The following is a 16,864-nucleotide window of genomic DNA, read 5'->3' as shown; positions in this document are numbered from 1 at the left end:
GCAACATGTGCTTCTGGTATTGCTAATGAACCCGTGGGACGAGATTGATGATTTTTCATCAATAATTCATTATTTTTCTCTGCTACAAGGAGTAATGCATTTAGATCAGAGTATCTCCTAAAATTCTGCAAACGATAATGTGTTTGCAAGTTTATATTTGATGCATGAAACGTGGAGAAAGTTTTCTCTAACTTTTCTTCCTCTGTTACGGGATACCCACAAAATTCTAGCTTTGAACAAATTCGGTATAAAGCAGAGGTGTAATCATTTACCCTCTTAAAATCTTGGAACCTAAGACTGTTCCATTCATCTCTAGAAGTAGGAAGTAAAACTTCCTTTAGATGACCGAATCTGCTTTTCAAATCTTCCCATATCATATATGGGTTATCATAATTAAAATACTCATGCTGTAGTAATTCATCAATATGTTTATGGATGAAAACATCAGCTCTTGCTTTATCCCGGTCAGAGCAATCATTGTGTTCTTGGATTGTGTCTAACACATCCATAGATTTTAAATGTCTTTTGACATTTGCTGTCCAAGACATATAATTTTCTCCAGAAATGTTGAGTGCAGGGAATTCGAGTTTTGCTATATTTGACATTTTGTTGCTAAACATAATAGAGCAAATAATAAGATAAATATTAGAATCCATATATATCAATCAACAATGAGATACAATATATTGGTAGAGCTATAAACATATAAAAGAAAAAGAAAATGCCGAAATCTTCAGATGAGAGATTAAAAATTAGAATGAGAAGTAGTATAAACATTATAGTGACCAACATCAAAACCGGGTGAATCATTTTGAGAATTTTATCTTGGATAAATTTAATAAGAAGAATGTTTGTTGTAAATGAAATGGGGTTAATGATTGGTTATTTATAGTGAAAATTTATAACCCTTTTATAACGGTTATATTACCGTTTATAACGGTAACATTACCGTTTGTGTGTGTATATATATATAATATATAATATTAATTATTTTAAAGTAAGATAATAAATAAGATATTAAATAAAGTTTATTTTATAAAATATATATAATTAGTATGCACAATAATAAGAATAGAATTGTTAGTGTAAATAAATCTAACTTCTAAATGAGATATTAGTGTGCATATATAAATAAAAGTTAGAATAGTTATCAAATTTTAATAACAATATTTATACACATTATTGCTATTACTCAGTATATTAGTTAGTATATGTATATGCATAGATATATATCTAATGCACATAATTAAAGAAGTGTTTATGATGCTTTTGTAGATACATTTGTGTCTATTACCTTTCTTGGTTAGGATATAAGCGGCTCGTGCTGATAACGTGTTATAATATTAGCTCTAATTATAACAAGATTATTGAAGTAATAATTGAACTTTATTATATCTAAGAGACAAGAGAGTGAAGAGATATATGTGAATTGTTAGTTCTACCGGGATGGATAACTTCGTTACAAATACATGCTATTTATAATATCAAATCTACTATTTAAAAAGTAAATCTACCGACAATCTCAACTATTATATTTCATTTGGAGTGTTTGTGTGAATAAAGGTGTTTGACAATTGTGTCATCCATCATCATTCATCAATAATTCATAACAATTATAACCTTTATCAGATTCTTTTGACAACCACCAGACTTGAATCCTTACCATTTGAAAAAATATAACCAAAACTTTTAAGAAAACAGTTATTAATAACACATTTTGAACAACTTTCAACATATTTCTTGAACCAGAATCTAACCATTAATAAGAAACAAGTCAAAACTACAGACTTAAGAATAAGAAATACAACGAGATACAATGAAACACCGCGGCCGTGGGTATAAATCTGTTTTGGAAATTTGATTGTTTTCAGGGGATGTAATACAATGGATTTGGAAGTTTAAAAGATCTGTCTGCTCTTGCAAAACCAAATAAATCACTCCACTGGTCTCCCGAGCTCCCTCATACCCGATAGCCTGCATCTACTAACTCCTGTCTCTTTTCAGACTTGTACACAGTAGCTGTTTTACCTAAATCTGAATCTCCCCTGTTTCATTAATAAACATTATCAAAACTGTGAAAACGCCCTTGTTGGACAATGATAGTTACTATTAATATATACATGAAAAGTAATATAATCATAATAATATTGTAGTGTTTTTAGGCCTGTAAACGAGCCGAACGTCAGTGAACTGTTTGGTTGGAAGTCCCTTTATGTTCATTTACTTAATAAACGAACGAACGAACAAGAACACCATGTTTCCTTCGTTTATGTTTGTTCCTATATGATTGCTTATTTTCATTCGTTCGTTTATGTTCGTTCATTTGTGTCCGTTTGTTTAATCAACCCATTTAACAATGAAATTATATAGATTTTTAAAAACAAATAAACGTATTAAGTAAATAAAAACCTATATTTGTTGATCGTGTACTTACTGTTTCATATTTGTTTGTTCATATTTAATTTAGTGTGTTCATTTATGTTTGTTAGTGTTAGTTTACGTTTGTGAACATTTCGTTTAATTTTTACGAACAAACATAAACGAACACAAACATGCTCATTTTTTAAACAAACGAACATGAACACAAATATTTGTTTGATTACCTGTTCGTCTTCGTGTTCACTTAAAGTTAAATAAATAAACACGAACATACCCTTGTTCCATTGTTCGTGTTCATTCGGTTCGTTTACAGGACTAGGTTTTAGAGATAAATTACCTTAAGAAAAGCTTTTCATAGTTGGTGTATCCTGCATACTGGAGATTCTTATTAGTAGCTTCTCTTTGAAATTCACTTCGGCCCGTTAATAAGAAAATCTTGAATCCCAACTGTAGAAGCTCTGTGTATAACCTGAAACTTGCAGGTAAGGCGGGTGCCTCGGCTAAGTCTACCCACTCATCGAAAGCCTTCTCGTTAAAGACCTCTGATCTGTTTAGAAAAAAATCAATCTAGTCAATAATAAAGGATATTATGTTAAAGCATTATATTTTTTTGCATTTTCCCTATATATATATATTAACCAACTTTGTAGATGTGCACAACAAATGAAACTTAGAGGAAGCAATGGGAATTCGAGAACCAGATAGCAACCAAGATGAAGAACTCGTATATCCAGGATTGCTACCCGGGGCGATGCCCCGGACTTGCCCCCTTGAATCCCCCATTGCCTAAACAAACTCACCTGTTTTTTTGGCTCGAGTGCTTGACCGCAGCCAGGCAGGGAGTGTCCAAAAAACGATGAATAAATCATATATCCAGGATTGCTGCCAGGGGGGCTGCCCCCGGATTCATCAAGGGAGCCCCAATAGCTTAGGGTCGAACCCGTAAGATGGAGCATAACAAACTCAAACAAGTGTGCACCATGTTCACGAGCTAATCGAGGTCGGATCGATAAAAAAAACTCAAGCCTTAAATAAAGCTCGTTTAGTTATCGAGCCCAAGCCTTAAATAAATATCGTTTAGTTATTGAGCCCGAGCCCAAGCTCAAGGCTTGTATGGGAAGCTCTTTTCAAAGCTCGAGCCAAATAAATCTCGTTTAGTTATAGAGCCCGAGCCCAAGCTTGAGGCTTGTATGGGAAGCTCTTTTTGGATTTCTATGTATGAATATTACCTCTTTTTGGATTTTGATGTATTAATTTTACACTGCATTACCAAGCTTATGCTCATTTAAGGACTAAGGTTTCTCTTAAAATATATAAAATGATTAAAATGTATATAAATTAATAAATAAATGATCCCGAGCTTGAAGAAACAACTCACGAGCCGAACTCGAGCTTTAGAAAAAGAGGTCGAAACGAGTCGAGCTTGAGCTCTCATAAGTCAAAACGGGCTGAGCTCAATCTCTCATAAGTCAAATAAGCTCGGCCCGGCTCGTTTACATCCATAATTCACATTGGTCAACAAATCAATCCAATGAACTACAATATCTAAACAATAAATCCAATCACAATTCAAAACTCATAAACAGAAACTTAAGCTATAGTTAATTTGATGCACATTCATCTAATTTTGATACCTACCCACCGAAATCCTATCGACTCGCCTACTTAATAATCATCTCCCAACTAGATTTTCAACTAACCAGGTTACACCACATGCCAATATTTGGTCGAGACACCCCGATTTAAAAATAAAAAAAGAAAAAAAGGCAGGTGGGCCCGCAAGATATCTTCAGTTCATGTTCCCAGCGGACTGCCAGGTTTCAACCGGACCAACAAAGATGTCCCCGGCGTCTCGCCGGGGACATCAGTGACAACCCGGACTGAAACTTGGCAGACCGCTGGAAACATGAACTGAAGATATCTTGTGGGCCCACCTGCTTTTTTTTTTTTTTTTTTTTTTAAATCGGGGTGTCTCGACCGAATAATGGCATGTGACGTGACCTGGTTGGTTGAAAATCTAGTCGGGAGATGATTATTAAGTTGGCGGGTCTACCGGATCTAGGGTGGACAGACTAGAGAAAGAGCCAATTCTAAATGTCATTAATAAAATGAATAAATTTATAAATATACATCCCGCACCCGACTTATTTCGATTCATAATATTATAGCTTACATACCCGTATCCATGATCAACATAATACGGCAAATTAGACACCAAGGTCTCATCAATATCAAAGACCCAGGCATCCAACCCATCACCGGAAACATTCACCGTCTTCGCAAACTCCACCGCATTCTCACCAACCACCTCCGAATCCGACCGGTACCTGTCACCATTCATATACTCCTTCACGAATTGAACACACCGCTCCGGCACAAGGTACCATACTCCGGCCTCGTTAGCTTCGATGGAAAACTTCCAGCTTTCACAGAACGTATTGTCGTTGGTTTTACGGTGGGTGTCGGAATAATAAGCCGGTGATCGGTGATACCCACGTGGCAACCGGATTAATCGTTCGGATGAAGAGACGGTGGTGATGAGGAGGAGGATTGTGACGGCGAATTGGCCGGAGTTCATGGTGGGACCACGTTCTCCGGTATGGTGGCTTCGCCGGATTTGATGATTCAATGGCCAATAATGGAATGGAATGGAATTGAATAATAATAATAATAATAATAATAATAATAATAATATGTTAGGTGTATGTATTGTTTAAGATAATAATATTATATATATATCGTGGCCCAATCTTCAACTCTTTAAAGTATGCTATATATTAATAAGAAAAATACAAATACAATAATTAATATTATAAAAATAAAGTCGAGATACTATACAATAATGCTTTAACATACGACAGGTACGCGGGACGCTCAAAGGTAAAAAAACAAGGCAAAAATACTAAAACGCTCAAAAAATGCTCAGCCGGAAACCTAAAACGCTCATAATACGCTCAAAAACGGGTTTCATAAAAAAAGTAAAAAAATGATCGATTAACGATCCAAATCTATTTTTTTCGGTGAATCGATGGTTAATTGGGTATGTGTTGAGCATTCCGAGATGTTGGGATGTGATTTCATGGATCGATTCGTGAAAAAAGAGAATCACGTACCTATTGTATGTTAAGTTATTATTGTATTGGATCTTTTGCCTATAAAAATTAAAAATATATATTAAAATACATAAAGAAAAAATCTTGAAACACAAACACACACACAAAAAGGTTGATAGTTAGATTGAACAACATGTACTAATTTTTTTTAATGATTCTCAAAGATGGCCTTGATCATATGACAAATAACTAGGTGTTGAATAGAATGGCATCATTTAGACTTTAGAGCCTCAATTTTGTATTCAATGATTTTTTTCTATAAATTTTGTCAATTTTCATAGTTTCCTTTTACAGCGAATTTAAGCGAAATAAATAACGATCTGAAATAAAGCATAATTCAAAGTTCCACAATTTATTAAAAAAAGAAAAATTAACTTCATTACATATTCGGTTTTCGAAAGTCTGACTTGTCTGATTCGTCTAGCGCTACTTTCGTCACTAATGACCCCAATTGTCGCCGCTAATTCATGTCATGTTGCTGATTCATGTCATCTGTGGATGAAGCCATAGTTGATAAATTGGATACAGGTTGAACCATTGGGTTAAATCCGGGAATAAGTCTTTTCACGCTTTCTTCAGCCATCTTTACCTGCATACATGTTTGATAGGTTATCCGGATATTAATTGCAACGAGATTGTTTGACCCAAACCCGTGATCCATATGCATGAAGTGTATACGAGCCAAGGTGCACGTTGGCTAAAAGTTCAAATAAAGCTTAAACGAGCTCAAGCTTGAATGCATGCCTAAAGTAGGAAATGAGCTCGAGTTTGACCTCCATACACCAAGCCTATTTAGACTCGTGACCCTATTCTTATATTACATATAATTTTACTTCTATAATATAATATATAATTACATAATAATATTATTATATACATAGATATAACAAAAAAAAACAAATAAAATATGCTACATTATATACAGTGGTGTGAACAAGCCATGGCTGCTTGTGATCTACTTAAAACTAGCTCGCAAATACGTCAAAACAAGCTCAAGCCCGAGCTTCACATATCAAACTCGACTAACTGCCTTCAGTCAAGTCATTTATGTGAAAATTAATTTTTATTTCGCATAAAAAATTTATAATTACATATTTACATGATAAATTTTATATATGAAGACATGATTAAAATATCTCCATGATGCATGCTTTATTATATGTTCAAAATTATAATTACAAAAACATATGAATAATTATATCTATATATTTATAAACAAATTAAATAAATATTTTATAAATGTATATAAATGAGCTGATCCGGGCCGAGCTTGTGCTTGCTTAGAGTAAATACGTTGAACTCGAGCTTATGCAAGCTCAGGCTCCGCTCGCTTACACCTCCTGGTCATTATATATATATATAACTATAATTATAATAATGTTTAAAAGATTAATTAAAATAAATACATAAAAAATAATAAATGAGCCGAGCCCATATCAAGTTCAAGCTTGTGTAGTTATCAATTTATGAGCCGAGTTTGAACTTTAGAAATAAAGCTTGAAATTGACTGCGCTTGAGCTCCAACTCATGTGAACTTTAGTTTGGCACGACTCAATAAAATCCCTACTTGTGCACTAAGGTTCTTATCGAGTAACAATTACTATCGAATACGAAAAGTTTATTTACATCACTAAGGTTCTTATCAGTTTAGAAACTAACTGACCTTGGCTTTCATAGTTTCAACATCCGCTTTCAGCACTCTATTATCAACAGCAGCTTCATTACGCTTTTGGTTAATGTCAGAAATACGCTTCAGTAACGCAGAATGTTCAATCCTCAATTGAGCAGCCTAAAAACAAGCATATAAAATGTCGTGTAATTATTATTACTCTATAACTTTTGAACTAGAGAAATATTATTATTACACTATACTCTTCTAAACTATAATATCATTTGACATTTTGTAAAAAAATAAACCTTTGCCTCAAGCTCAGCCAACCGATCCTGCTTTCTTCTTCTTGAACGTCTAGCGGATTCTCTGTTCGATATCATTCTACAAAAACAATAATAATATTTTAATAACCGACAAGAAAAATGTTGGCGAGTCAACCCAACGCAACTTACCTTCTAACACGTTTGACATCCGTAGCGTCTGCATTCAGAGTTTTTTCTGTATCTATATCAAGGTGATCATCATCTGATAGTTGTTTCGATGATCCACTTGTTGCCGATGTCACTGAGATTACATTGTTGTTTTGTATAACAGTTTCATCAACATACACTAATATTATCAACCAATACAAAGTTACAAACAAACACACACATGTATACTTTCAGCCCATAAACTTATAACAAAAAAAATAAAATGTTAAACAAACAAAGTTAAAACATATATTAGATTGCTGGTATTATGGTTTAACAATTGTTCTAACAAACCTATAGAAGGAGCCTGTGATACAATGTCTTGTTGAGTAGTGAAATCTTGAGTTCTTTTAGAAGATCCCTGTAAAAACAAATCTTGAATAAAATTATTATCCTATGAAATCTCTTATTAAAAAGCAATGCCGTAAAAGTCGCTAGGCGGACCTTAGACGGTTGGCTCGGGAGTTAAGGGTTCTCAGAGGAATCGGAAATGGTAAATATATAACAAATTAAATTTTGGAGATTATATATATGTCAAATATTATAAATTTATTATTATTAATATATACAACAAAATAAGTGAATATCAATGTAAATAAGAGAATACATTTTTAAATACTAAATAATTCAAAAAATTGCTATATGTTAGTTAAAAAAAATGATATTTTTTATTTAATATTACAGAAAAAGAAATTATGTTTTATTTTTTAAGTCAAAATCAGCCCAACTTGGCCGGCTAAATGTGATTCTGGCCAAAGTTGACCAACTTTGATCGATTCTTAATAACTAGGGGAAGTTAAAGAAACTCGCATTGGCGCCATACCTTAGCGAGTACTCGGCCTTGTAGACCTACTTTTACAACATTGTTAAAAAGTATGCACATATAAATAATATAAGCAAACCATAGTTAAAGCAACAGCTGCACAAGCGAGTTCAAGTTGACTCTTGAGGTATCTCTGGTACTCTTCCGGATCATTATGCGACATCGTCGCAGCTGCACCTAAATTATTAGTGGCTGCGAATGACTGACTTTGATCGACTATGACGACGTTGTCTGGTGGTGTCCATGGGTCTTGGAGTAAGCTATCTAAATCCCACTCGGACATGACTTGTTCTTTGATGAATAGGATGATCCAATGTCACACATATATATGTATATAAACAATATTGCAATGGAATATATATACATGCACCATTTATAAATATATGCATGCTATATTTAGAGCCTCATTTTTGAATTCAAATCATTTTTCTCTAATTCTTTTATCAATTTTTATAGTTTCCTTTTACGGCTAGTTTAAGCAAAATATATAAACTGTGATTTAAAATAATTCAGTTAATTCAAAGTTCTCCAATTTATCAAAAAAAGAAAAATTAATTTTATTAAATATGTTTCGAGTTATATAAGTCGACTTGTCTAATTCGTCAGAAAGTTATAAAAAATTCGCCGAATTTTTTTTAAATCAAGTTCAGTATTTTTAAAATGCTCTCCAAAAAAAAATACTCTATAGGATTTTGAGCATATCTAATCGAATTTTTTTTAAATCAAGTTCAGTATTTTTAAAATGCTCTCCAAAAAAAAATACTCTATAGGATTTTGAGCATATCTAATCGAATTTTTTTTAAATCAAGTTCAGTATTTTTAAAATGCTCTCCAAAAAAAAATACTCTATAGGATTTTGAGCATATCTAATAGACTTATATCTAGAACATATTTGTTACCATGTATTCATGTAATTGTAAATGAGTATTTATAGGAGGTTAATGTGAAAGAATAATCAAGCAGCAAATCATGATCTCTTGTATTCTCTATTATTAAATCAAAGATTGTGTTGACTTTAGTCAAACACCAATTTTTCCAGAATTTTACATTTTAAATATGACATAAATAGCCCCTTTACTTTTTGGTCACTTAAGACAATCATAGTCTAATATATTGCCCCTTGATTTATGGATTTCATATTAAAAAAACATATAATAACTTTTTATAACGTGTTTTTTTTCTTGTTTACTATTAAAACTAGTTTTATACCCGTCCGGTGGACGGGCGTTTAATATCATAATAGCAAAAAAAAATTTCTTTGCATTCTAAACCAAATATATAATATGTTTAATATAAAAGCTCTTCTTGTTTAAATCACAAGTAAAATCACCGACTATATTAAGAGAAACACAAAGCAATGCAAAGGAGTTTTGAATATGATCAAAACAAAAAGAAAAAAAATCTATATTTAAAGCCCAACTCCATAAATAAAATATACATAGTATAAAAAGTGTAAGGAAGTTATATATAATGCAAATTTAAGTTATTCGAATTGGGTTCGAGATACCTAAAATTTGGTCAGAATAAGGACCCTATTCGAATAAATAAAATGAGTTAAATGGGTTAAAACATAATAATAATAATAATAATAATAATAATAATAATAATAATAATAATAATAATAATAATAAACTTGTAAGCATTGACCCCGAAGCCAGTTTTTGTTTGAACCAAAAATCTAGATTACCCTTTGTATAGTTGTATACTTGTGTGTTAACAATCAACCTTTGACTACATTTGCTGCAACAATTTACAAAAGTTACAGAACTGCCCTTTATTCAAAATGTCCTTGACCCATAAAAAAATTTCTCAATACTTGTAATATGCTTTGAGTACATAAATTTAACTATAAAAATTTGACCAAACTACCACTAACTACAAGTTACAACATCAATTTCAAAAACTAACAGCAATAACTGTATTCCTTTTCATAATAGCAAAACTAATTTTCTATGAATTTTAAACGGAAACACTAATGCTATCTAATGGCTTCAATAAGACATGATTCGTCAGCTTCTCAATTTCTTGATTAACCTTGTGCCCAGCACCAACATCAAACACTTTTCTGTTGACACATCTATAAAAGGTTCCATCAGGTTAAAAAAAACCTGAAATTTTCATATAAAATAATGGAGGTGTTAATAAGTGGTAAAAAATAAAAGATAATTTGTTGATTATTGTATCAACAAAAAGATGCAGGAAGAAAAGAGATATAAATGACATTAACCCATACCTTATATAGAAGACCAAGAAGCTTACCATCATGAATTTTTTCTATGTAGCTACTTATTCAGAACTGTAACATTTAACTCAGCTTCAGTATCCTACAAATGCTCATAAACATGTAATGAAAAATATACTGGCATACCAAATCGAAATGGGTTGAACTTGCCAATAAGTAAATGACTATCATCGCAAAGCTGATTTGCATACATGGAATAATGCACCATGAACCAAAAAGTTATCCAAAACAGTTTCTTCAAAAACATGTGGTTCTGCATTCCACTGTAACTCATTAATGATATATACATATACCTTGTATTTCATTATGTTAACGATGTTAATAAATACCTGGTTAAGTTAGAAACACAAATCCAGCCCTCTGTATCTTATCATGTTAACTATGATAGAGGTATCTAGCAGTTCAAGACTTCACCAAACACAATAACAGCAGCAACCCTGTGTACCCAATAAGTTTTCTCTCCCGATCTCTGATATTAAAGCAATCGGGAATTGAATATCCATTGAATGAATTAGAACCACTTCGCAGTAGAATGATGAATATAAATAGTTCCAACTATTGAGAAACCAAGCACATAAATAAATCAAGTGAAATAATTAACTTCATTAAAATAATATAAAGTTTACAGAGTGGGAGCTACACTACATCTTCTTATATAAAGCACTTCTCCGAATCCTAGGCTGACCAGCAACGTGGTGAGAAAAAAAAGGCCCTTCAAAAATTGAAAATAACTTCTGCTTCTAGAAGGTATTTTTAGACTTTAAAGGGTCCAGATTGTATTTCAGAGTGATATAATAGCTGTAATTGTTTCAAAAGTTGGTTGCATTCATGGGGAACAATATATTATATAATTGGCAAACTATTGACAAAATATAATGACCAACACGTGACGTCTTTAATGAGCATTCAGTTCTCATAAGATGCATAATTGATGCATATGATAAATAATAGTGTATCATAGTTCTATGCTAACATACTTCAACTTAAATATATATGCTATGTTGTTGTTTAACCTTCGAATATGAGTTTTGACCACTGTTTATGCGTTTTGACAATAGTTTATGCGTTTAGACTTCCTTTATGGGGTTGACCTCCGTTTAAGCGTTTGACCTCCATTTAAGCGTTTTAACATCCGTTTATGCTTTTTGACGCCCGTTAATACATTTTAACCTCCTTTATGGGGTTTGATATCCGTTTATGCATTTTGACGTTCGTTTATGTGTTTTAACTTCATTTATGCGTTTTGACATTCGTTTATGTGTTTTAACCTCAGTTTATGCGTTTTGACCTCCGTTTATGAGTTTTGAACTCCTTTATGTGTTTTGACCTCCGTTTATGCGATTTGACGTCTGTTTAAGCGTTTTGTACTATATAACTTCGACATAAATAAAAATTTAAACAACAATTGGTTAATTAGTAAACTTCCAAAAAAAATGAAAAGATTTTTTATTTTTGAAATGCTTTAAACCGGGTTTTTATTTTAGGCACTCTTATTGACATGTAGACGTAATTATAAATTGGTTAAATATTAAAAATGAAAAGTTTGTTGAAATTTGATCAAATAATAAAAGTAATTGGGTTTTTATATGCTTTGAATTCAAATTGGCATAATTGTAAAAATAAAAGTGATACGTAATTATGCATATTTATGCATAAATTAAGCAGCAGTGTATGCTAGGCTACTCGCTTGGACTCGGGTGGGGCGAGTAAAGTATCCCGCTCACCCATAATATTTTTTATGGACAAAGTTTGCTCGAAAGCACATTTAGTGTAACCTTCTTTGATGAAATATGTGTCACTACAATTGAACAAGGCACTAGGAGATTGTTGAGTCCATACTCAATTCATGACTTTTTTTTTACTAGGAGGTTGTTCCATGAAAACATCATAGTAATTTTCCGAGCAGTAAAAATATCATGTAACTGAATTAAACTAACGGGTGTTAGAAGTACTACAAAAACAGGAGATTAATACGGGTAAGAAATCTGGCAACCTAATGAAACTATACACAACTAGTTTGAGGCCGGTGTATTACACGGGTAGTTGTTGAAAATTTTAAACTTTGACCATTAAGTGAAATACAGTCAACAAATTGATCATATATTGTTAATACAATTAAAATTAAACTAAATTACCGAAATTACATAACTAAGATTACACATATATGTTACAAATAGGTAAAAACTTCCCTTTATACTACATTTGTTATTGTATTAGCAGGTATACATTGTTTATCAAAAATCAAAATTTTTAGTCCATGTCTGCTTGTAATTCTTAATAAAGTAACATATAGACTTGCTTATAACTTTTGATATAGCTATATATAGTTGTGCGTGTGACAAAAATAGTTCTTCAAGTACATACAAACTCTAGATAAATGATATATCCATGATACTAATAAAAGAAAAATTCATACAAATAAAATGTCATAGCTTTTAATCAATTAATATGATGTCATTTGATAACATCTTCTCAGTTTATCCAAAAAAACATGATTATCCCAAAAACCATATACCTAAACTATTATGATATAATTATCCTTAGAATCTTTACAAATTTTTAATTGACTTTATATTTTACAATTAAAAATTGTATAATCAAGCAAAATAAAAACCGAAAATTTAAATATAACAAAATGATTTGTTTATTTCATATGAATGTAACTGCCAGGAAAATGAAAAATAAATAATAACATTAAAACCATATTCAAATAATAGTGATTATTCCGAGTTAAAAGAATATTATAAGATTTAAAGTTGCATAAAATGAATGTAGTGATTCTTATTATAATCTTTCAAAGTAGGGCTGCCATTGTTACCCGTAACATGAAACCTAACCCAATAAAACCCGTACCTGAACCCAAACTAACCTGACTCGAGAATCTCGAACCCAAGAAAGTACTAACCCGAACCTGAACCGAAGTAATTCGGGTTGGTTCTTGAGTCCGAATTCTAGGTTTCGGGTCAACCCGAAAATTTTTATTTTTAAAATCATATGTATTTTTAGGTATTAAAGGTTAAGCCTTAGCCGCTGACATTATCAGAATTTAGTCTAAGTCGATTGTTCTCATTCCACATATTATGAATCGAATGTTTATTATTTTGAATATAAACCATAATAAACACTTTAATTAACACTTTAAAATTCACTAATCGTCTCTTGTCAATCCATATGAAGAATACTTATTATATGTGGTAATGGATTTAGTTGGAATAAACTTATAATTTTAATCATATAATGAAATGATTTAAAGATAAGGACCATATATGAAAATGAATGAAAAAAAGGTGAGGAGGGTTATGGTGTTGACAAGTGGCAAAATTGATAGGCTTTTATTAGAATAGATAGATTAAGAATAAAGAATAAATAACTAACTCATTTATTTTGATTTTGAAAACTAAATTATTTAAAAAAAACAAATTGAAATTTTTACAAGTTACAAAATAAGTTATCTAAAGGTAATTTAATCATTTTATTTGAACAACCAAAATTTGTAATTGGTAATTTAGTATGTATCGTGGGCCATTTAACCTTAGTATTCGGGTCAAGATAAGAACTGATTTAGGCCCGAACTAGTAGTGGGCCGTTTCTAAATTCTAAGTCTTAACACTCTCTTTTAATGTTCTGTTTTGAAATTAACATTGGTTGTTTTATCCGTTTCTTTGTTTGTGTTTTATTTCAATATATATAAATACTTTTGGTATGCTTCACTATGTCTATTTCTTTCGATCAATCTATGGCTTGGAATTGTTAGTTCATCGTCATCGATGTATTGCGAATAGATGTCACCACCCTCGTCACGGGAAGAGGATTCTTCATGTGACCACTCTATCGCTTGATAATTAGTAATGACTCGTAGAGAGAAAAAATGAATGTATAGTACACAACTACACAATATGTGTGAAGAGTATAAATGAGTGAATAAGAATGCATTACCTTTCATGGAGTAGTTATATCCGGTGAGTTGAAGGTATAACCATTTTGATCTTGATACGCCACTATTCCTATTAGTGAAGATAAACATTCCTTTTGTCATGCGGTTCTTCTTAAACATGTGAGGTAACAAAATCTCAAAAGTCGACTTAGCCTAGAGTCGTTGGGTCGGATCGGGTCAAGTGGTTGGGGGTTTATGGATTGAATTCGCGTCATACATCCTCACGAACGAATATAAATATAGTTTTATTTGTGTTCAACCATTTAAAGAATCAAATAACGACCACAAACACATAAACCAACATGTTTTCTTGTTTTTGTTTATTCATTTAGGAAATGAAGTTGTTTTGTGTCTTTATGTTTATTCATAATACACTAAGCCATGACAAATAATTAAATAAAAAATAAAGGAATAACCGGCACAATTGCATACTCAAATATATAAACAACGAACGTTTACAAAAGGATTCACAAATGATTTACTTAGTGTGAAGGCAGCGTATGCTAAAAACTAGCCGATGCATAAAACAAAAAAGAATTGCACTAAAAATATATTTCGTCAAGAAAGCTAGGGGATAACATGAGCTACTAGGTTTAAGATTATTACATTAATTTAGAAAGCAAGGGTTTTATCTTAATTAGTGGAAAATAAGAGGGTATGTGGAGTAGGCAAAAATTGTAGCCATGCATGTTGTGATATTCCTTGATGCCATTCTCTCTGCACCTTCTTTATGGGACCGAATCTAACCAATAAAACACTATGCTATAAGGAGTAGTACCTTGAGCTATTTCACTTGTACAATGTCCCTTACTCCCTACTTTTATAAAGGCATCCAAATCTTCTATAAAAGGGACACATATTAAATGCCAACTTTTTTTTTAAAGTTAAACAATGCTTACTAACTTGCATGATTCTCGTTTCGATTGTTTCATGTTCCTTTTAAATATCCATTTTTTTACTAATTTTATCGTTTAGACCATCATGATAAGAAACTTTAAAACCGACTTCGCGTAAGTCCTACCCACAACTAAACGCGGCTAAAAAATTTGCATCCTGATGTGGGTCCAAGTATAGAAGATCGGGCCATTATGTTTCTGGAGGCCCAAGAACGCGCTTCAAAATGGGCTACACGAAAATGGGCTTAACTTGGGCTACGGGCCTCCGTTTCAGGCGTGCTACCAGTCAAAACGACCGTTGGAATGTGGGCCACGTTGCGGTAACATGCCGTAGGCGGGTTATCCCGTTTATTTTTCCTAAATAAGGCCTCTAAATACACTTTTGGGTCACTTTTGTGTTTTTCGTCTACTTTTTGTGTTTTGTTTTGGGCTATTGTTGGGCCTTTGGTTGTTTGTTTCAGCCCAAACCTTTTTTGGCTTCTCTATTAATATGTTATGAATGTAATCTAATGGATCATTGATCAGAATTAATAAAAAACTTTTGGCTTTTCAAGTTCTTGACGTTTTGGTCGAATTTGAGGGGTTGGGAAGAATCTTCACAGGTATTCCAAGAATCAATGTGATTAGCCTTCAGATTCTCATCATATGCTGCATCACATCCCCTCTTCTCCTTTCGCTCACAAAACTTGTTCTTTTGCTTTTTTGTACAACGTCAACCACGCCTTCACTCCCCCACATAATGATTTCTGACTTCTCTTATCTCAAAACACCTAAAATCGTCTATTGTGGATGCTCTTACATTATCTAACTGGATAAAGAGCATACAACAACCGTGCCTATTTTTCTCATGGTAGGCTGTGATCATTTAAGCTTAGGCCAAACTAAGTGGGTCTTGGTTTTTTGTATGTCCCTTCAATCGACTAATTTTTCTTTTCATTTAACACTTAAAAGAGTTGTATTTAATGTCAAGATTCTTTTAAAATTGTTGAACAAATCTATACTATATAATAAATAAAACTTATTAAGTGCCACATGTCATCACCAAATTAATCCTTACAAAAAATTTCCCTCCTCTCTCTTATTAAATACCTTTGATAATTCTCTTTCTTATTAATAATTTTGTATTTCATTTTTCTTTTACTTTTTAATCTTTCATTTTCTCTTTTTAATAATTCTTTGCTATTAATAATTTTTTTTTATTTTTTTTATTTTTTAATCTTTCATTTTGTCTTTTTAATAATACTTTCCTGATTTAAACAATTAAATACCAACATAAATATGTTTTTTTGTTTTATATAAATCTATTATATTAGCTATTAATATTAGGTTTTTTAAGTAACCAATTTTAACGTTGATATTGAATAATGATTCCAAAAATTAAGGTTTTAAATATAT

At 31.9% G+C, this 16,864-nt stretch overlaps 2 protein-coding genes across 2 annotated transcripts; both read right to left on the bottom strand.

Moving 5' to 3' along the window:
* Window positions 1-1,736: 1,736 nt before the first annotated feature.
* On the bottom strand, window positions 1,737-5,029 carry LOC143586161 (acid phosphatase 1-like). Its single transcript, XM_077067762.1, has 3 exons — window positions 4,557-5,029; window positions 2,717-2,926; window positions 1,737-2,045 (listed from the first exon to the last, which is right to left on the bottom strand). The coding sequence occupies exons 1-3, from the start codon at window positions 4,955-4,957 to the stop codon at window positions 1,961-1,963; spliced, it is 696 nt and encodes a 231-aa protein (XP_076923877.1). The 5' UTR covers window positions 4,958-5,029; the 3' UTR covers window positions 1,737-1,960.
* A 720-nt stretch (window positions 5,030-5,749) lies between these two features.
* Window positions 5,750-8,761, bottom strand: LOC143586164 (light-inducible protein CPRF2-like). Its single transcript, XM_077067766.1, has 6 exons — window positions 8,477-8,761; window positions 7,869-7,935; window positions 7,557-7,713; window positions 7,410-7,485; window positions 7,156-7,281; window positions 5,750-6,081 (listed from the first exon to the last, which is right to left on the bottom strand). The coding sequence occupies exons 1-6, from the start codon at window positions 8,678-8,680 to the stop codon at window positions 5,953-5,955; spliced, it is 759 nt and encodes a 252-aa protein (XP_076923881.1). The 5' UTR covers window positions 8,681-8,761; the 3' UTR covers window positions 5,750-5,952.
* Between the last annotated feature and the right edge of the window lie 8,103 nt (window positions 8,762-16,864).

The sequence above is a fragment of the Bidens hawaiensis genome, unplaced genomic scaffold (assembly GCF_021521415.1).
Source record: "Bidens hawaiensis isolate Kalapana, Puna unplaced genomic scaffold, B.hawaiensis_p1.1 tig00034388_1, whole genome shotgun sequence".
NCBI lineage: Eukaryota > Viridiplantae > Streptophyta > Magnoliopsida > Asterales > Asteraceae > Bidens > Bidens hawaiensis.
Note: the sequence above shows the minus strand (reverse complement) of the source record. Positions and strands in the feature narration are given on the sequence as shown.

Bases quoted from the DNA above. Each gene is read 5' to 3' on its own strand.
- LOC143586164 (XM_077067766.1), bottom strand. From the start codon at position 8,680: ATGTCCGAGTGGGATTTAGATAGCTTACTCCAAGACCCATGGACACCA. The intron at 7,714-7,868 runs GTTTGTTAGAAC...TGATAATATTAG, and splicing joins ATCACAGGCTCCTTCTATAG to TGTATGTTGATGAAACTGTT. The intron at 7,282-7,409 runs GTTTATTTTTTT...GCTTGTTTTTAG, and splicing joins TGGCTGAGCTTGAGGCAAAG to GCTGCTCAATTGAGGATTGA.
- LOC143586161 (XM_077067762.1), bottom strand. From the start codon at position 4,957: ATGAACTCCGGCCAATTCGCCGTCACAATCCTCCTCCTCATCACCACC. The intron at 2,927-4,556 runs GTATGTAAGCTA...TTTTCTAAACAG, and splicing joins TATGTTGATCATGGATACGG to ATCAGAGGTCTTTAACGAGA. The intron at 2,046-2,716 runs GTAATTTATCTC...TTAATGAAACAG, and splicing joins TATGAAAAGCTTTTCTTAAG to GGGAGATTCAGATTTAGGTA.